General features: G+C 40.5%; 1 protein-coding gene across 1 annotated transcript in view; it reads left to right on the forward strand.

Annotated features, from left to right (window-relative positions):
* Positions 1-279: 279 nt before the first annotated feature.
* calcr (calcitonin receptor) overlaps positions 280-16,868 on the forward strand; it is a 38,836-nt gene continuing 22,247 nt past the window's right edge. Inside the window, exons 1-4 of the mRNA XM_045709736.2 lie at positions 280-816; positions 1,977-2,087; positions 2,236-2,348; positions 4,779-4,870. Coding sequence (XP_045565692.2) covers positions 477-816; positions 1,977-2,087; positions 2,236-2,348; positions 4,779-4,870 — 656 coding nt within the window. The 5' untranslated portion in view covers positions 280-476. The remainder of the gene's footprint in view (positions 817-1,976; positions 2,088-2,235; positions 2,349-4,778; positions 4,871-16,868) is intronic.

Genomic DNA, 16,868 nt, shown 5'->3' on the forward strand with positions numbered 1-16,868 from the left:
GTATTCTACCCATCTTTGTGTATATAGTCACTGATCCTCACACTGTATTCTACCCATCTTTGTTAATATAGTCACTGATCCTCACACTGTATTCTACCCATCTTTGTGTATATAGTCACTGATCCTCACACTGTATTCTACCCATCTTTGTTAATATAGTCACTGATCCTCACACTGTATTCTACCCATCTTTGTTAATATAGTCACTGATCCTCACACTGTATTCTACCCATCTTTGTTAATATAGTCACTGATCCTCACACTGTATTCTACCCATCTTTGTGTATATAGTCACTGATCCTCACACTGTATTCTACACATCTTTGTTTATATAGTCACTGATCCTCACGCTGTATTCTACCCATCTTTGTGTATATAGTCACTGATCCTCACACTGTATTCTACACATCTTTGTTTATATAGTCACTGATACTGACAAATAGAAATCCTGTATTCTGTATTCTGTGTGTTTCTTTATGGTGTCTGTCCCGTTACATGTTGTTCTTCCCCAGAAGATGACTCCCCATGGTCTGCTAGAGCCAGGGTCTGTGGAGCCCACTGTGGAGACTCCAGTCAGCCAGAATGTGACTCCCCATGGTCTGCTAGAGCCAGGGTCTGTGGAGCCCACTGTGGAGACTCCAGTCAGCCAGAATGTGACTCCCCATGGTCTGCTAGAGCCAGGGTCTGTGGAGCCCACTGTGGAGACTCCAGTCAGCCCCAGGGTCAGTCAGGAGGAGGAGGAGAGGAAGAAGATCATCGACGGTCAATACAAATGCTTTGAGAAGATGAACAGAGATCAGCCGTATAACAAATCAGGTAGTGATGATGTGCACTACTTTAATACTCAGTATGTGGAATTATTCCAGATTATAAACTGGGTGGATGGGCCCTGAATGCTGATTGGCTGAAAGCCATGGTATATCAGGCCGTATACCACGGATATGACAAAACATTTATTTTTACTGCTCTAATTATGTTGTTAACCAGTTTATAATAGCAATAAGGCTCCTCGGGGGTTTGTGATACAGTGCATTTGGAAAGTATTCAGACCACTTGACTTTTTCAACATTTTGTTACGAAACAGCCTTATTCTAAAATGGATTCAATCATTTTTTTTTCATCAATTTACACACAACAACCCATAATGGCAAAGCAAAAACAGGTTTTTAGAATTTTTTGCAAATTTATAAAAAATAAAAAACAGAAATACCTCGAAATTGAGCTCAGGTACACCCTGCTTTCATTGATTATCCTTGAGATATTTCTACAACTTGATTGGAGTCCACCTGTGGTAAATTCAATTGATTGGACATGATATGAAAAGGCAAACATCTGTCTATATAAGGTTTCACAGTTGACAGTGCATGTCAGAGCAAACACCAAGCCATGAGGTCAAAGGAATTGTCTGTAGAGCTCAAAGACAGGATTGTGTTGAGGCACAGATCTGGGGAAGGGTACCAAAAGATTTCTGCAGAATTGAAGTTCCCCAAGAACACAGTGGCATCCAGCATTATTAAATAAAAAAAGTTTAGAACCACCAAGACTCTTCCTAGAGCTGGCCGCCCGGCCAAACTGAGCAATCGGGGGAGAAGGGCCTTGGTCAGGGAGGTGACAAAGAACCCAATGGTCACTCTGACAGAGCTCCAGAGTTATTTTGTGGAGATAAGAACAGCCCTTAGCCATGGTATATTGGCCATATACCACACATCCTCTAGCCTTATTGCTTAAATATAATTGGAATACAATAGAATACTTTCAGTAATTTCAGGGTTACAGCACACAATCAGAAGAACCCATAAAGACAGGTACGATCACAAGTCACAGAGACAAACAATGACACTGTTCAGAATTCAGATAAACATACTATGCCAGTAGACAGACGACAGTGTGGCCAAATAGTTCATGTACAGTTGTTTTCACCCAGCAACGTTCTTCATTAGTGTGTTGTGTCTGGTTGTGCACTGTTGGCGGCACAGGGCTGTACTGTAACCGGACCTGGGATGGCTGGCTGTGCTGGGATGATACACCTGCTGGGACAGTCACCTGGCAGAACTGCCCAAACTATTTCCGTGACTTCGACTCCACAGGTAAGGCCTGGCTATAAGAGGCGCTATAAGAGGTGTCAAGTGGATGCAAAGCTTTATGGACATGTACAGTTTGTGTTTCTGTTTAAGTGGCTAAGTGTTAAACATATTCAAAGTGTGTATTATTAATCCTACTTGATTGTTTCATCAGAAAAAGCTACAAAGACCTGTGGCGAATCAGGACAGTGGTTCCGCCACCCAGATTCCAATAGGACTTGGTCCAACTACACGCTGTGTAACTTCCACACTACTGGCAAGCTGAAGGTAAGGTTTGTCACTGAGTGATCCATCAATCCCATACATGTGCTATTTATAGCATACACTTGATCCTATTTTACAAATCACAATAAGGGGACATTTTCACAAGGCGATAATACAGTTATTTTCAATGCAGAGGAGACCAAGGGGGGAACAATTGGTCAAATTGAGCTGGATATGGTAAATATGGTACAGTAAAATGTACCTATGCTTACACACAATTACATTTTACAATCATGATATGGAGGAGGTCATAGAGGAAACAGGTTTCTATTTCTGAGCAATGCATAGTAAAACGTCTGACCCTAGCAATGCATAGTAAAACGTCTGACCCTAGCAATGCATAGTAAAACGTCTGACCCTAGCAGTGCATAGTAAAACGTCTGACCCTAGCAATGCATAGTAAAACGTCTGACCCTAGCAATGCATAGTAAAACGTCTGACCCTAGCAATGCATAGTAAAACGTCTGACCCTAGCAGTGCATAGTAAAATATCTGACCCTAGCAATGCATAGTAAAACGTCTGACCCTAGCAATGCATAGTAAAACGTCTGACTCTAGCAATGCATAGTAAAACGTCTGACCCTAGCAATGCATAGTAAAGCGTCTGACGATAGCAATGTATAGTAAAACGTCTGACCCTAGCAATGCATAGTAAAGCGTCTGACCCTAGCAATGCATAGTAAAGCGTCTGACCCTAGTAGTAAAATGTCTGACCCTAGCAATGCATAGTAAAATGTCTGACCCTAGCAATGCATAGTAAAATGTCTGACCCTAGCAATGCATAGTAAAACGTCTGACCCTAGCAATGCATAGTAAAACGTCTGACTCTAGCAATGCATAGTAAAACGTCTGACCCTAGCAATGCATAGTAAAGCGTCTGACCCTAGCAATGTATAGTAAAACGTCTGACCCTAGCAATGCATAGTAAAGCGTCTGACCCTAGCAATGCATAGTAAAGCGTCTGACCCTAGTAGTAAAATGTCTGACCCTAGCAATGCATAGTAAAATGTCTGACCCTAGCAATGCATAGTAAAATGTCTGACCCTAGCAATGCATAGTAAAACGTCTGACCCTAGCAATGCATAGTAAAGCGTCTGACCCTAGTAGTAAAACGTCTGACCCTAGCAATGCATAGTAAAGCGTCTGACCCTAGTAGTAAAATATCTGACCCTAGCAATGCATAGTAAAACGTCTGACCTTAGCAATGCATAGTAAAACGTCTGACCCTAGTAGTAAAATGTCTGACCCTAGCAATGCATAGTAAAACGTCTGACCCTAGCAATGTATAGTAAAACGTCTGACCCTAGCAATGCATAGTAAAATGTCTGACCCTAGCAATGCATAGTAAAACGTCTGACCCTAGCAATGCATAGTAAAACGTCTGACCCTAGTAGTAAAACGTCTGACCCTAGCAATGCATAGTAAAACGTCTGACCCTAGTAGTAAAACGTCTGACCCTAGCAATGCATAGTAAAACGTCTGACCCTAGTAGTAAAACGTCTGACCCTAGCAATGCATAGTAAAGCGTCTGACCCTAGTAGTAAAACGTCTGACCCTAGCAATGCATAGTAAAACGTCTGACCCTAGTAGTAAAACGTCTGACCCTAGCAATGCATAGTAAAGCGTCTGACCCTAGCAATGTATAGTAAAATGTCTGACCCTAGCAATGCATAGTAAAATGTCTGACCCTAGCAATGCGACACAGACAGACAAATATGTGTTCCTCTGTATTGGAACAGACCAATAAAGAACACTGATTGTTGCATCTTGTCACGTCCTGACCAGTGAAAAGGGTCATTTGCCATAGTAGAATGGTCAGGGCGTGGCAGGGGGGTTGCTTTGTGTGTTTTGGGGTTTGTTTGTTTCTAGGGGAATTTGTTCTAGTTTTCTATTTCTATGTTTCGTTTTCCATGTTTGGCCAAGTATGGTTTCCAATCAGAGGCAGGTGTCTTTCATTGTCTCTGATTGGAAGCCATACTTAGGCAGCCTGTTTTCCTTTGGGTTTTGTGGGTGGTTGCTTTCTGTTTAGTGTGTTTGTATACCTGACAGAACTGTTTGGCTGTCGTTTGTTTTTTCTTTGTGAAGTGCTTCCATTAAAAGTAAAAGATGAGCACTCAACACGCTGTGCCTTGGTCTCTTCAATACGACGCCTGTGACTCATCTAGCGCAGGTTTCTTAGAAAGGCCTTTGTGAGGACACAAAGAATGCTATGACTATTCGTTATTCAAGCGTGGCTCAGACACCTGATTAGAGGATGGATTAAAACCATCTGTGCTGCAGACGTTAAGGCCATGTCCTAGTCTCCCCTCTTTCATATTTTGTTTACATCAAGGTAGCAAATGGAAGTCAGGGTTAATGAACGTCATGAATGTCCTTGATGCACTACTGTATAGTGTTGTTTGTTTGAATATATGGTGTATCTGTATTTTCCAGATGGCCTATATCCTGTACTACATGGCGATTGTGGGTCATGCCTTATCCATAGCCTCCCTCCTGATCTCTCTGGCTATATTCTTCTACTTCAGGTAAATATAGATGCTGCTGTTGCTTTCTTTATGTAACAAACTACTGGTTTGATCAGAGAGAGTAATCTGTCTTGGGTTGCTTTCTTTATGAAACAAACTATTGGTTTGATCAGGGAGAGTAATCTGTCTTGGGTTGCTTTCTTTATGAAACAAACTACTGGTTTGATCAGAGAGAATAATCTGTCTTGGGTTGCTTTCTTTATGAAACAAACTACTGGTTTGATCAGAGAGAGTAATCTGTCTTGGGTTGCTTTCTTTATGAAACAAACTACTGGTTTGATCAGAGAGAGTAATCTGTCTTGGGTTGCTTTCTTTATGAAACAAACTACTGGTTTGATCAAGGAGAGTAATCTGTCTTGGGTTGCTTTCTTTATGAAACAAACTACTGGTTTGATCAAGGAGAGTAATCTGTCTTGGGTTGCTTTCTTTATGAAACAAACTACTGGTTTGATCAGGGAGAGTAATCTGTCTTGGGTTGCTTTCTTTATGAAACAAACTACTGGTTTGATCAGGGAGAGTAATCTGTCTTGGGTTGCTTCCTTTATGAAACAAACTACTGGTTTGATCAGGGAGAGTAATCTGTCTTGGGTTGCTTCCTTTATGAAACAAACTACTGGTTTGATCAGGGAGAGTAATCTGTCTTGGGTTGCTTTCTTTATGAAACAAACTATTGGTTTGATCAGGGAGAGTAGTCTATCTTGGGACTCTTAACACTTTTTTTCCACTTGAACAAATGATGAAGATGATAATGGTGACGACGATGATGATGATGAAGATGAAGAAGATGATGACGCACCTAATCCTGAGGAAAATTAGGATGATGACTGTGGTGATAAATATGATGAAAACGATGGCGGTGATGACTGTGGTTGCTACAGTTCAGACGGCATTATATATTTCTCCTTGGCTGTGTGTTTCCTCTGAGATAACTGAATTGTAAAGATGGCTGTGTGTTTCCTCTGAGATAACTGAATTGTAAAGATGGCTGTGTGTTTCCTCTGAGATAACTGAATTGTAAAGATGGCCGTGTGTTTCCTCTGAGATAACTGAATTGTAACGATGGCAGTGTGTTTCCTCTGAGATAACTGAATTGTAAAGATGGCTGTGTGTTTCCTCTGAGATAACGGAATTCTAAAGATGGCTGTGTGTTTCCTCTGAGATAACTGAATTGTAAAGATGGCTGTGTGTTTCCTCTGAGATAACGGAATTGTAAAGATGGCTGTGTGTTTCCTCTGAGATAACGGAATTGTAAAGATGGCTGTGTGTTTCCTCTGAGATAACTGAATTGTAAAGATGGCTGTGTGTTTCCTCTGAGATAACGGAATTGTAAAGATGGCTGTGTGTTTCCTCTGAGATAACTGAATTGTAAAGATGGCCGTGTGTTTCCTCTGAGATAACGGAATTGTAAAGATGGCCGTGTGTTTCCTCTGAGATAACTGAATTGTAAAGATGGCCGTGTGTTTCCTCTGAGATAACTGAATTGTAAAGATGGCCGTGTGTTTCCTCTGAGATAACTGAATTGTAAAGATGGCCGTGTGTTTCCTCTGAGATAACTGAATTGTAAAGATGGCCGTGTGTTTCCTCTGAGATAACTGAATTGTAAAGATGGCCGTGTGTTTCCTCTGAGATAACTGAATTGTAAAGATGGCCGTGTGTTTCCTCTGAGATAACACTGGCAGTGCAGACCTGTGAAAATGTCATCTTCACATTAAGCCTAAATGCGTTTTCCACACATTTAGGGAAATCTATTCAACAGATTGTGTTTGTCATTTCCACACAACACTCTGGTTTCCAATTTGTCATTTTCTGTGATTGAGGTGGGTAGCATTTGAAGGGAAGACATTTTGATTGGATAATATAGTTTTTTCCTAATATATTGTAAATGGATAGATCACATATTCTTCAATAGTGACGGAAAATGTTACAAAAATTACATTTCAGAGTGACTGTTTTATAACGATTCAATTATTTAAATTTTATAATGAGTTTTCTGCCTTAGAATATTTGACATTTTGATTATCATACACCATTTCTAGTTAAGATTTTTAGAAGCTGAACGTCCGCAAATAAGCTTGGTTTGTTACTGTAGCTGCATTGGATTATGGACCTTGACCTCCACACTGCCCTAGTGAAACTCATATTTAGGAGCAGTAACAGTGTCACTGAATGTTTTACTCATTCTGATACTCATGTCCTTTTAATTTCATGCTGGTTTATTTCTGTGTAACTACTTTAAAAGCAGATTCATTTCCTGTACATTTAAGAGTTCATGACCAAAGAAACATGAATTCAGCAGAGTTGGCTGTGCTCTTATTTAAGTGCAGGGCAACCTTAATGATAATCCCTACTGATTTATCTTACTAAATATAGGTTGAGAGTACACACTTAAGGAGGAACTGCATATCAAGGAAAACTGCTGGTGAATTTCAATGGAGTAGGGGTCAGCAAAGGTGGTTAAATCAAAGCAAATGAGAGAGTTATGATGACTGAAAAGTTCTGAAATCACCTCAGAGCAATACGTATGTGCAAGCAATTGACTCTACCATGATAATGTCAACTACTGATTAGTCATTACAAAAAAATCAGTTCTTCAAAAACAGATTGTAAAGAAAAGTTTGAAAAGTTAAGAGTATGTCAATAACTTTATATTCTCCATCTCCCAAAAAAATAAGCAAAAAATAAATAATGCTGTATGACAATCAAATAATCCAAAGCAGACTGTGAAGGAAAGTTTGATATGTATGAATATGTCCCTATAGCCCTATCTTTTACAGTCGCAATGATCCTGCAGTATCACCATCACATTTATTTGACATGCTTTTTTAATTCAAATCAAATCAAATTTATTTTTATATAGCCCTTCGTACATCAGCTGATATTCTCAAAGTGCTGTACAGAAACCCAGCCTAAAACCCCAAACAGCAAGCAAAGCATGTGAAAGAAGCACGGTGGCTAGGAAAAACTCCCTAGGAAAAACTCCCTAGAAAGGCCAAAAACCTAGGAAGAAACCTAGAGAGGAACCAGGCTATGAGGGGTGGCCAGTCCTCTTCTGGCTGTGCAGGGTGGATATTATAACAGAACATGGTCAAAATGTTAAAATGTTAAAATGTTCATAAATGACCAGCATGGTCAAATAATAATAATCATAGTAGTTGTCGAGGGTGCAACAAGCACGTCCGGTGAACAGGTCAGGGTTCCATAGCCGCAGGCAGAACAGTTGAAACTGGAGCAGCAGCACGGCCAGGTGGACTGGGGACAGCAAGGAGTCATCATACCAGGTAGTCCTGAGGCATGGTCCTAGGGCTCAGGTCCTCCGAGAGAAAGACAGAAAGAGAGAAAGAGAGAATTAGAGAGAGCATATTTAAATACACACAGGACACCGGATAAGACAAGAGAAATACTCCAGATGTAACAGACTGACCCTAGCCCCCCGACACATAAACTACTGCAGCATACATACTGGAGGCTGAGACAGGAGGGATCAGAAGACACTGTGGCCCCATCCGATGATACCCCCGGACAGGGCCAAACAGGCAGGATATAACCCCACCCACTTTGCCAAAGCACAGCCCCCACACCACTAGAGGGATGTCTCCAACCACCAACTTACCGTCCTAAGACAAGGCCGAGTATAGCCCACAACGATCTCCGCCATGGCACAACCCAAGGGGGGGGGGGGGGCGCCAACCCAGACAGGAAGACCACGTCAGTGACTCAACCCACTCAAGTGACGCACCCCCCCCATGGACGGCATGGAAGAACACCAGTAGGCCAGTGACTCAGCCTCTGTAAAAGGGTTAGAGGCAGAGAATCCCAGTGGAAAGAGGGGAACCGGCAAGGCAGAGACAGCAAGGGCGGTTCGTTGCTCCAGCCTTTCCGTTCACCTTCACACTCCTGGGCCAGACTATACTTAATCATAGGACCTACTGAAGAGATAAGTCTTCAGTAAAGACTTAAAGGTTGAGACTGAGTCTGCGTCTCTCACATTGGTAGGCAGACCATTCCATAAAAATGGAGCTCTATAGGAGAAAGCCCTACCTCCAGCCGTTTGCTTAGAAATTCTAGGGACAATTAGGAGGCCTGCGTCTTGTGACCGTAGCGTACGTGTAGGTATGTACGGCAGGACCAAATCGGAAAGATAGGTAGGAGCAAGCCCATGTAATGCTTTGTAGGTTAGCAGTAAAACCTTGAAATCAGCCCTTGCCTTAACAGGAAGCCAGTGTAGGGAGGCTAACACTGGAGTAATATGATCAAATTTTTTGGTTCTAGTCAGGATTCTAGCAGCCGTATTTAGCACTAACTGAAGTTTATTTAGTGCTTTATCCGGGTAGCCGGAAAGTAGAGCATTGCAGTAGTCCAGCCTAGAAGTAACAAAAGCATGGATAAATTTTTCTGCGTCATTTTTGGACAGAAAATTTCTGATTTTTGCAATGTTACGTAGATGGAAAAAAGCTGTCCTTGAAACAGTCTTGATATGTTCTTCAAAAGAGAGATCAGGGTCCAGAGTAACGCCGAGGTCCTTCACAGTTTTATTTGAGACGACTGTACAACCATCCAGATTAATTGTCAGATTCAACAGAAGATCTCTTTGTTTCTTGGGACCTAGAACAAGCATCTCTGTTTTGTCCGAGTTTAAAAGTAGAAAGTTTGCAGCCATCCACTTCTTTATGTCTGAAACACAGGCTTCTAGCGAGGGCAATTTTGGGGCTTCACCATGTTTCATTGAAATGTACAGCTGTGTGTCGTCTGCATAGCAGTGAAATTTAACATTATGTTTTCGAATGACATCCCCAAGAGGTAAAATATATAGTGAAAACAATAGTGGTCCTAAAACGGAACCTTGAGGAACACCGAAATTTACAATTGATTTGTCAGAGGACAAACCATTCACAGAGACAAACTGATATCTTTCCGACAGATAAGATCTAAACCAGGCCAGAACTTGTCCATGTAGACCAATTTGGGTTTCCAATCTCTCCAAAAGAATGTGGTGATCGATGGTATCAAAAGCGGCACTAAGATCTAGGAGCACGAGGACAGATGCAGAGCCTCGGTCTGACGTCATTAAAAGGTCATTTACCACCTTCACAAGTGCAGTCTCAGTGCTATGATGGGGTCTAAAACCAGACTGAAGCGTTTCGTATACATTGTTTGTCTTCAGGAAGGCAGTGAGTTGCTGTGCAACAGCTTTTTCTAAAATTTTGGAGAGGAATGGAAGATTCGATATAGGCCGATAGTTTTTTATAATTTCTGGATCAAGATTCGGCTTTTTCAAGAGAGGCTTTATTACTGCCACTTTTAGTGAGCTTGGTACACATCCGGTGGATAGAGAGCCGTTTATTATGTTCAACATAGGAGGGCCAAGCACAGGAAGCAGCTCTTTCAGTAGTTTAGTTGGAATAGGGTCCAGTATGCAGCTTGAGGGTTTGGAGGCCATGATTATTTTCATCATTGCGTCAAGAGATATAGTACTAAAACACTTTAGTATCTCCCTTGATCCTAGGTCCTGGCAGAGTTGTGCAGACTCAGGACAATGGAGCTTTGGAGGAATACCCAGATTTAAAGAGGAGTCTGTAATTTGCTTTCTAATGATCATGATCTTTTCCTCAAAGAAGTTCATAAATTTATTACTGCTGAAGTGAAAGCCATCCTCCATTTGCGAGCTAATGGTGGGAGCCGTCGGCGTCTCAGACCCCACAACGGGAGGAGTAGAGACCAGAGAAGTCTCGGCCTCCGACTCCGACTCGCTTAATGGGGAGAACCGGTTGAAAGTTTCTGTCGGCTGAATAAGCGACACCGGTTGAGCATTCCTACAGCGTTTCCCTCCAGAAGCCATGAGAAAGATGTCCGGCTGCGGGGACCGTGCGAGGGGGTTTATACTAACGTTACTATCTGTACTTACTGGTGGCACAGACGCTGTTTCATCCTTTCCTACACTGAAATTACCCTTGCCTAACGATCGCGTCTGAAGCTGGGCTTGCAGCACAGCTATCCTTGCCGTAAGGCGATCGTTCTCCTGTATATTATAAGTACAACGACTGCAATTAGAAGGCATCATGTTAATGTTACTTAGCTTCGGCTGTTTGAAGTCCTGACGAACCATGTCCAGATAAAACCTCCGGGGTGAAAAAGTTGAATGAAAAAAGTTGAGTGAGGGAAAAAGTAAAAATATACGGTAATGAAAAAGTAAAAAACCGTCAGGTATCAAAGTAAGATCGGCAACAAAAACGCACAGCAGCGTAAACAAGTCTGCAAGTTGTGACCGGAAACAGGAAACAAGAAAAAAACAACCAAGATGCAGCTGTAGTCATAGGGTTGCTTAGGGGCCATTATCCTTGAAGACACCTTATGGGGGATATAACTGCAGGAACCAAAACAACATTTATGCATTACATTGGCTACTACTGACTTGGAAAAGTTGTTATTTGGCTCAGTCAGTGGTGGAAAAGGTGCTTAATTGTCATACTTGAGTAAAAGTAAAAGCTATACATCAAATTCCTGATATTAAGCCAACCAGATGGCACAATGTTCTTAAAAACAAATAAAATACAGACAGCTAGGGGCACTCTCCAACACTCAGATATCATTTACAAGCACAGTATTTGTGTTCAGTGGGTTCGTCAGATCAGAGGCAGTAGTGGTGTCAACACGTTATATTGATAGGTGTGTGAATTGGACCATATTGCTGTCCTGTCTGAGCATTCCAAATGTAACGAGTACTATTGCGAATTGAATCCAATTCAATTCATGAATTGGCCACCCCCCAGAAAAAGCAGAATTTGAATTTCAATGAAAATTCATTAAAATTCAAATGCACATGTTTATTTTGACATCATGTATGGTTGCCAACATTATGTTTAACATGTCCTTGACACTTTGCATTTCTAAAACTCATCCTCAGAAAAAATTGTTTGAAAAAGTTACAGTGGTCTGGAAATATTCTAGGATCATTTTGTATGTTAACAATTCATAATCCACTTTCACTCCAGAATGGAATGTACAACCTAACATCTAATAACAAAATTACAAACAAAATACTGTACATCTCTGAGTTATAATTAAAATAATATTTGAAATGGTATCTGTGTTCTTTAGTAAGAAGATGCAGAAGCTTTTAGCAAAATATTTGTCAAAGGAAGGAGACAGAATATGTTTAATGTCTCAGTTGAATTTCTTTGAATTGGTATAAATTAAATTCTGCTTCCTTTAATTCAATTGAAATTCTGCTTCCTGTGGGGTATGGCCAATTCAAATTCAAATTTCCATTCATGGGTTGAATTGAACTAGGCTAAGTTTAGAAGTTCAGAATTGACACCAACCCTGTAAGACAGAGTGCAGGTGCACATCGTAATAGCAAAAAGTAAAACGCTCAAACTACTCTGTATCTGTGTCTTGACAAGAAGAGAATAGAATACATCCTTTCTTGGCATTGTAAAGCTTTAACGGAAGACCAACACGATCAGCTAATTATTATCTCCATGAAGTTTTATAGGTAGCAAGCAAAGCATTGATTTTAAGGGAGCATCACTTTTATAAGCATGGCAATGTATTTAAGGCTGATCTCTTTCAACGTTAAAGTCTTAATGTTGTATTAGACTTTCCAGATGTGCAGTTTACAGTGGTATTTGATGCGGTACAGCTGCACTGTCTTCTTATTTATGGTCTCCACTTTAGCACTGCCAGGACTCGCCAATAAAAATACTCTGACTAGCCGTGGAAAAATACAGTTGGGTTAGCTTAAAAAATACTGCATCACTTGGTTATCTGAGCCTGTCCTACATGATGCAGTTGTCAAAAATGGTTGTGTTTTGTCCGGAATTATTCGATCCCTAGATAAAGAATAATAAAAAAGCCTGTATAAAATAAATCATTCAAATACTGAGCTACTATTAAACAAATAATATTATTTTATACTAATACTAATCATGATTTTACTCAGAGAAAGAGATTTTGTTTAACAAGTAATAAAAAACAAAGATAAGGGTCAAATTGATTGGATCCCCTGTTTTCAATACTCCAGCACCCTTCCCTTGTGAGGATAATGGCACTGAGCCTTTTTCTGAAATGTTTTATGAGTTGGAGAACACATTGGGAGGGATCTTAGACCATTCCTCTATACAGAATCCTTCCAGATCCTTGATATCCTTCATCTGTGCTTATGGACCCCCTCTTCAATTCAAACCACAGATACTGAAAATGTTGATTTTGTGGTCAATTAACCATTTCTTTGTGGAATTTCATGTGTGCTTGGGGTTATTGTCTTTCTGAAACATTCACTTGCGGACAAGTTTTAGTCTCCTGGCAGAGGCAACCAGGTTTTTTGCAAAAATGGCCTGGTACTTGATAGAGTTCATGATGTCGTTGCGTTGACCATATCAAGAGCCCCAGTCCCAGTGAAAGCAAAATAGCCACATAACATCTAAGATGCACCACAATATTGTACAGTAGGGCTGAGGTATTTTCTGCATATGCATTGCTCTTGTGAAGGCCAAACCTGCCACTGGTGTGCATGGTCAAAGACCTCTATTTTCATGTCATCTGACCATCATGAACTTTACAGAGTACCAGGACATTTTAGCCTAAAAACCTGGTTTCCTCTGCCAGGAAGTTAAATGGCAGGAAGTTAAATGTGGTTGCTTGTTTAGGTGTGGCCAGAGAACATCCATACCCCAATATAACACCTTGGGATAAAGAAAGTGATTCTGTCCTATTTTCTACTCATCCTAGTTTGAAGATATTCTGTTAAGACACTTCCTTTGTCTTTTTACTTGTGTTGGGCCATTTAATGGTAGCCTTGTTCTCCAACACACTACCGACCCACAACCCTTACTAATGCTGCCATTCTGAGATCTCCTTCTTCTATAAACAACACATTTACATTAAGACTGCAACATTAGCTTATGACTGGAGACAGATAACAGGACATTGATTGCTGAAGTGTACACACATTGGACACAAAGTGTTTTCACTATTTCACTCCAGTAAACACCATTTCCTGCAGTCAAATGACCAAAACGCCTTTTAGTGGTCTCATGGGTGGAATGTTCATATTTTTTATAATTTCATCATTAATAAACATAATTACAAAAAAACAGCCAAAAGTCCAGTGTTTCTATGTCAAACAGTTTTGTTATATTTCAGTCTTCTGTGATGTATATAAAGTGTAATATTGGGATGCAGACTCAAAATGGAATACTTTTCATCTCTATATCTGACATGGTGTAGGTGTCTTCTTGTTTAAGCCCATAACCATGTGTGTGAGGTGGATACTTTGTTTCAAGTAGATGTTGATGTAGATTGTAGATGTAGATTGTTTAAGACTACCAAGAAAGACTGTGTGACCCTGATTTAGCCCACTGCAGTAAAAGGTTATCAATTGCTTGTTTTAGGAAGCCTGGTTGATGAAAAATTGGAAACATTACTTTCCTAACTTTTGATAGAAAAGAGAATAATTTGATGTTTTTGAGGCTTTGATGACTGCTGATCCGTGATAATCAGGAAGCTCCACATGGGGCCTCAAATACAGTTGTTAATAATCTGTTTAGGCTGTGATTCTATATAGGGTGTCGTGTGTGCTAGTATTTAACATGGGTGAACCAAAGCAAATTATTTCAGCCCCTTTGGTGTTGCTTGAGAGAATGTTATGAATTATTGTCCATTGTTATACCAGTTTACAGCGTGCTCTGACTACAATGGCAATCTTGATTTAGTATATGAGGTTCCTTGGTTCAGACATTTCATTCTAATGACTCTCTGTTTTAACCTATTTCACAGACGACTGAAACATCTGACTAAGTCATTATGGGCCAGTCGTTCCAATGGTTTATGTTATTTATTGTCCTGTTTACTACATCAAAGGTCAGAACATTTTTGTTAGGATTAAATATGTTAATTTTACAGTTTTTATGGCAACATGCAGAAAGGATGAAAACAAGTTTTATTATGGCTAATTGTAATAATAATAGACCTCCAGCTTTGTAGAAGATACTGTAATCTGTAAATATCAACTGTGAATGGATTTTTAATATTTCATATACTAACGATTTACACTGAGTGTACAAAACATTAGGAACACCTGCTCTTTCCTTGACATAGACTGACCAGGTGAAAGCTATAATCCCTGTGTAGCTGAAGGGGAGGAGACTGGTTAAAGAAAGATTTGCAAGCCTTGAGACAATTGAGACATGAATGAATGAATGGGCAATACAAAATAGTGCCTTTGAAAAAAGTATGGTTGTAGGTGCCAGGCACACCAGTTTGTGTTAAGAACTGCTGCTGGGTTTTTCCATGCTTAACAGTTTCCCGTGTGTATCAAGAATGGTCCACCACCCAAAGGACATCCAGACAACTGTGGGAAGGATTAGAGTCAACATGGGCCAGCATCCCTGTGAAACGCTTGACAGTTGTGGAGTCCATGCCCCAACGAATTGAGGCTGTTCTGAGGGCAAAAGGGGGTGCAAATCAATATTAGTAAAGTATTCTTCATGTTTTGTACACTGTCAAAATTATATAGCCTATGTACTCCCCAGTATTCCATGAATATTTTCACACTAGAAAATATGATTACCAGCTTTATCTTTTGGCTTTTGGCTATATTATGGTTCTGTATGTTTTCTCAGTATTGTTTCACCACAGGACCTTTTTTATTTCGATGCTCTTATTGTAAGTGTAGATACAGTTGAAGTCGGAAGTTTACATACACCTTAGCCAAATACATTTAATCTCAGTTTTTCACAATTCCTGACATTTAATCCTAATAAAAAGTCCCTGCCTTTGGTCAGTTAGGATCACCACTTTATTTTAAGAATGTGAAATGTCAGAATAATAGTAGAGAGAACGATTTATTTCAGCTTTTATTTCTTTCATCACTTTCCCATTGGGTCAGAAGTTTACATACACTCAATTAGTATTTGATAGCATTGCCTTTAAATTCTTTAACTCTGGTCAAACGTTTTGGGTAGCCTTCCACAAGCTTCCCACAATAAGTTGGGTGAATTTTGGCCCATTCCTCCTGACAGAGCTGGTGTAACTGAGTCAAGTGGGTAGGCCTCCTTGCTTGCACATGCTTTTTCAGTTCTGCCCACAAATTTTCTATAGGATTTAGGTCAAGGCTTTGTGATGGCCACTCCAATACCTTGACTTTGTTGTCCTTAAGCCATTTTGCCCACAACTTTGGAAGTATGCTTGGGGTTATTGTCCATTTGGAAGACCCATTTGCGACCAAGCTTTAACATCCTGGCTGATGTCTTGAGATGTTGCTTTAATATATCCACATAATTTTCCTACCTCATGATGCCATCTATTTTGAGAAGTGCACCAGTCCCTCCTGCAGCAAAGCACCCCCACAACAGGATGCTGCTACCCCTGTGCTTCACAGTTGGGATGGTGTTCTTCGGCTTGCAAGCCTCCCCCTTTTTCCTCCAAACATAACGATGGTCATTATGGCCAAACAGTTCTATTTTTGTTTCATCAGACCAGAGGACATTTCTCCAAAAAGTACAATCTTTGTCCCCATGTGCAATTGCAAACCGTAGTCTGGCTTTTTTTTATGGCCGTTTTGGAGCAGTGGCTTCTTCCTTGCTGCGCAGCCTTTCAGGTTATGTCAATATAGGACTTGTTTTACTGAAGATATAGATACTTTTGTACCTGTTTCCTCCAGCATCTTCACCAGGTCCTTTGCTGTTGTTCTGGGATTGATTTACACTTTTCGCACCAAAGCACGTTCATCTCTAGGAGACAGAAAGTGGTCCCCTTCCTGAGCGGTGTGACGGCTGCGTGGTCCCATGGTGTTTATACTTGCGTACTATTGTTTGTACAGATGAACGTGGTACCTTCAGGCGTTTGGAAATTGCTCCCAAGGATGAACGAGACTTGTTGAGGTCTACAATTATTTTCTGAGGTCTTGGCTGATTTCTTATAATTTTCCCATGATGTCAAGCAAAGAGGCACTGAGTTTGAAGGTAGGCCTTGAAATACATCGACAGGTACACCTCGAATT

This window comes from Salmo salar, chromosome 27, assembly GCF_965601325.2.
Source record: "Salmo salar chromosome 27, fSalSal1, whole genome shotgun sequence".
In the NCBI taxonomy this organism is placed as follows: Eukaryota; Metazoa; Chordata; class Actinopteri; order Salmoniformes; family Salmonidae; genus Salmo; species Salmo salar.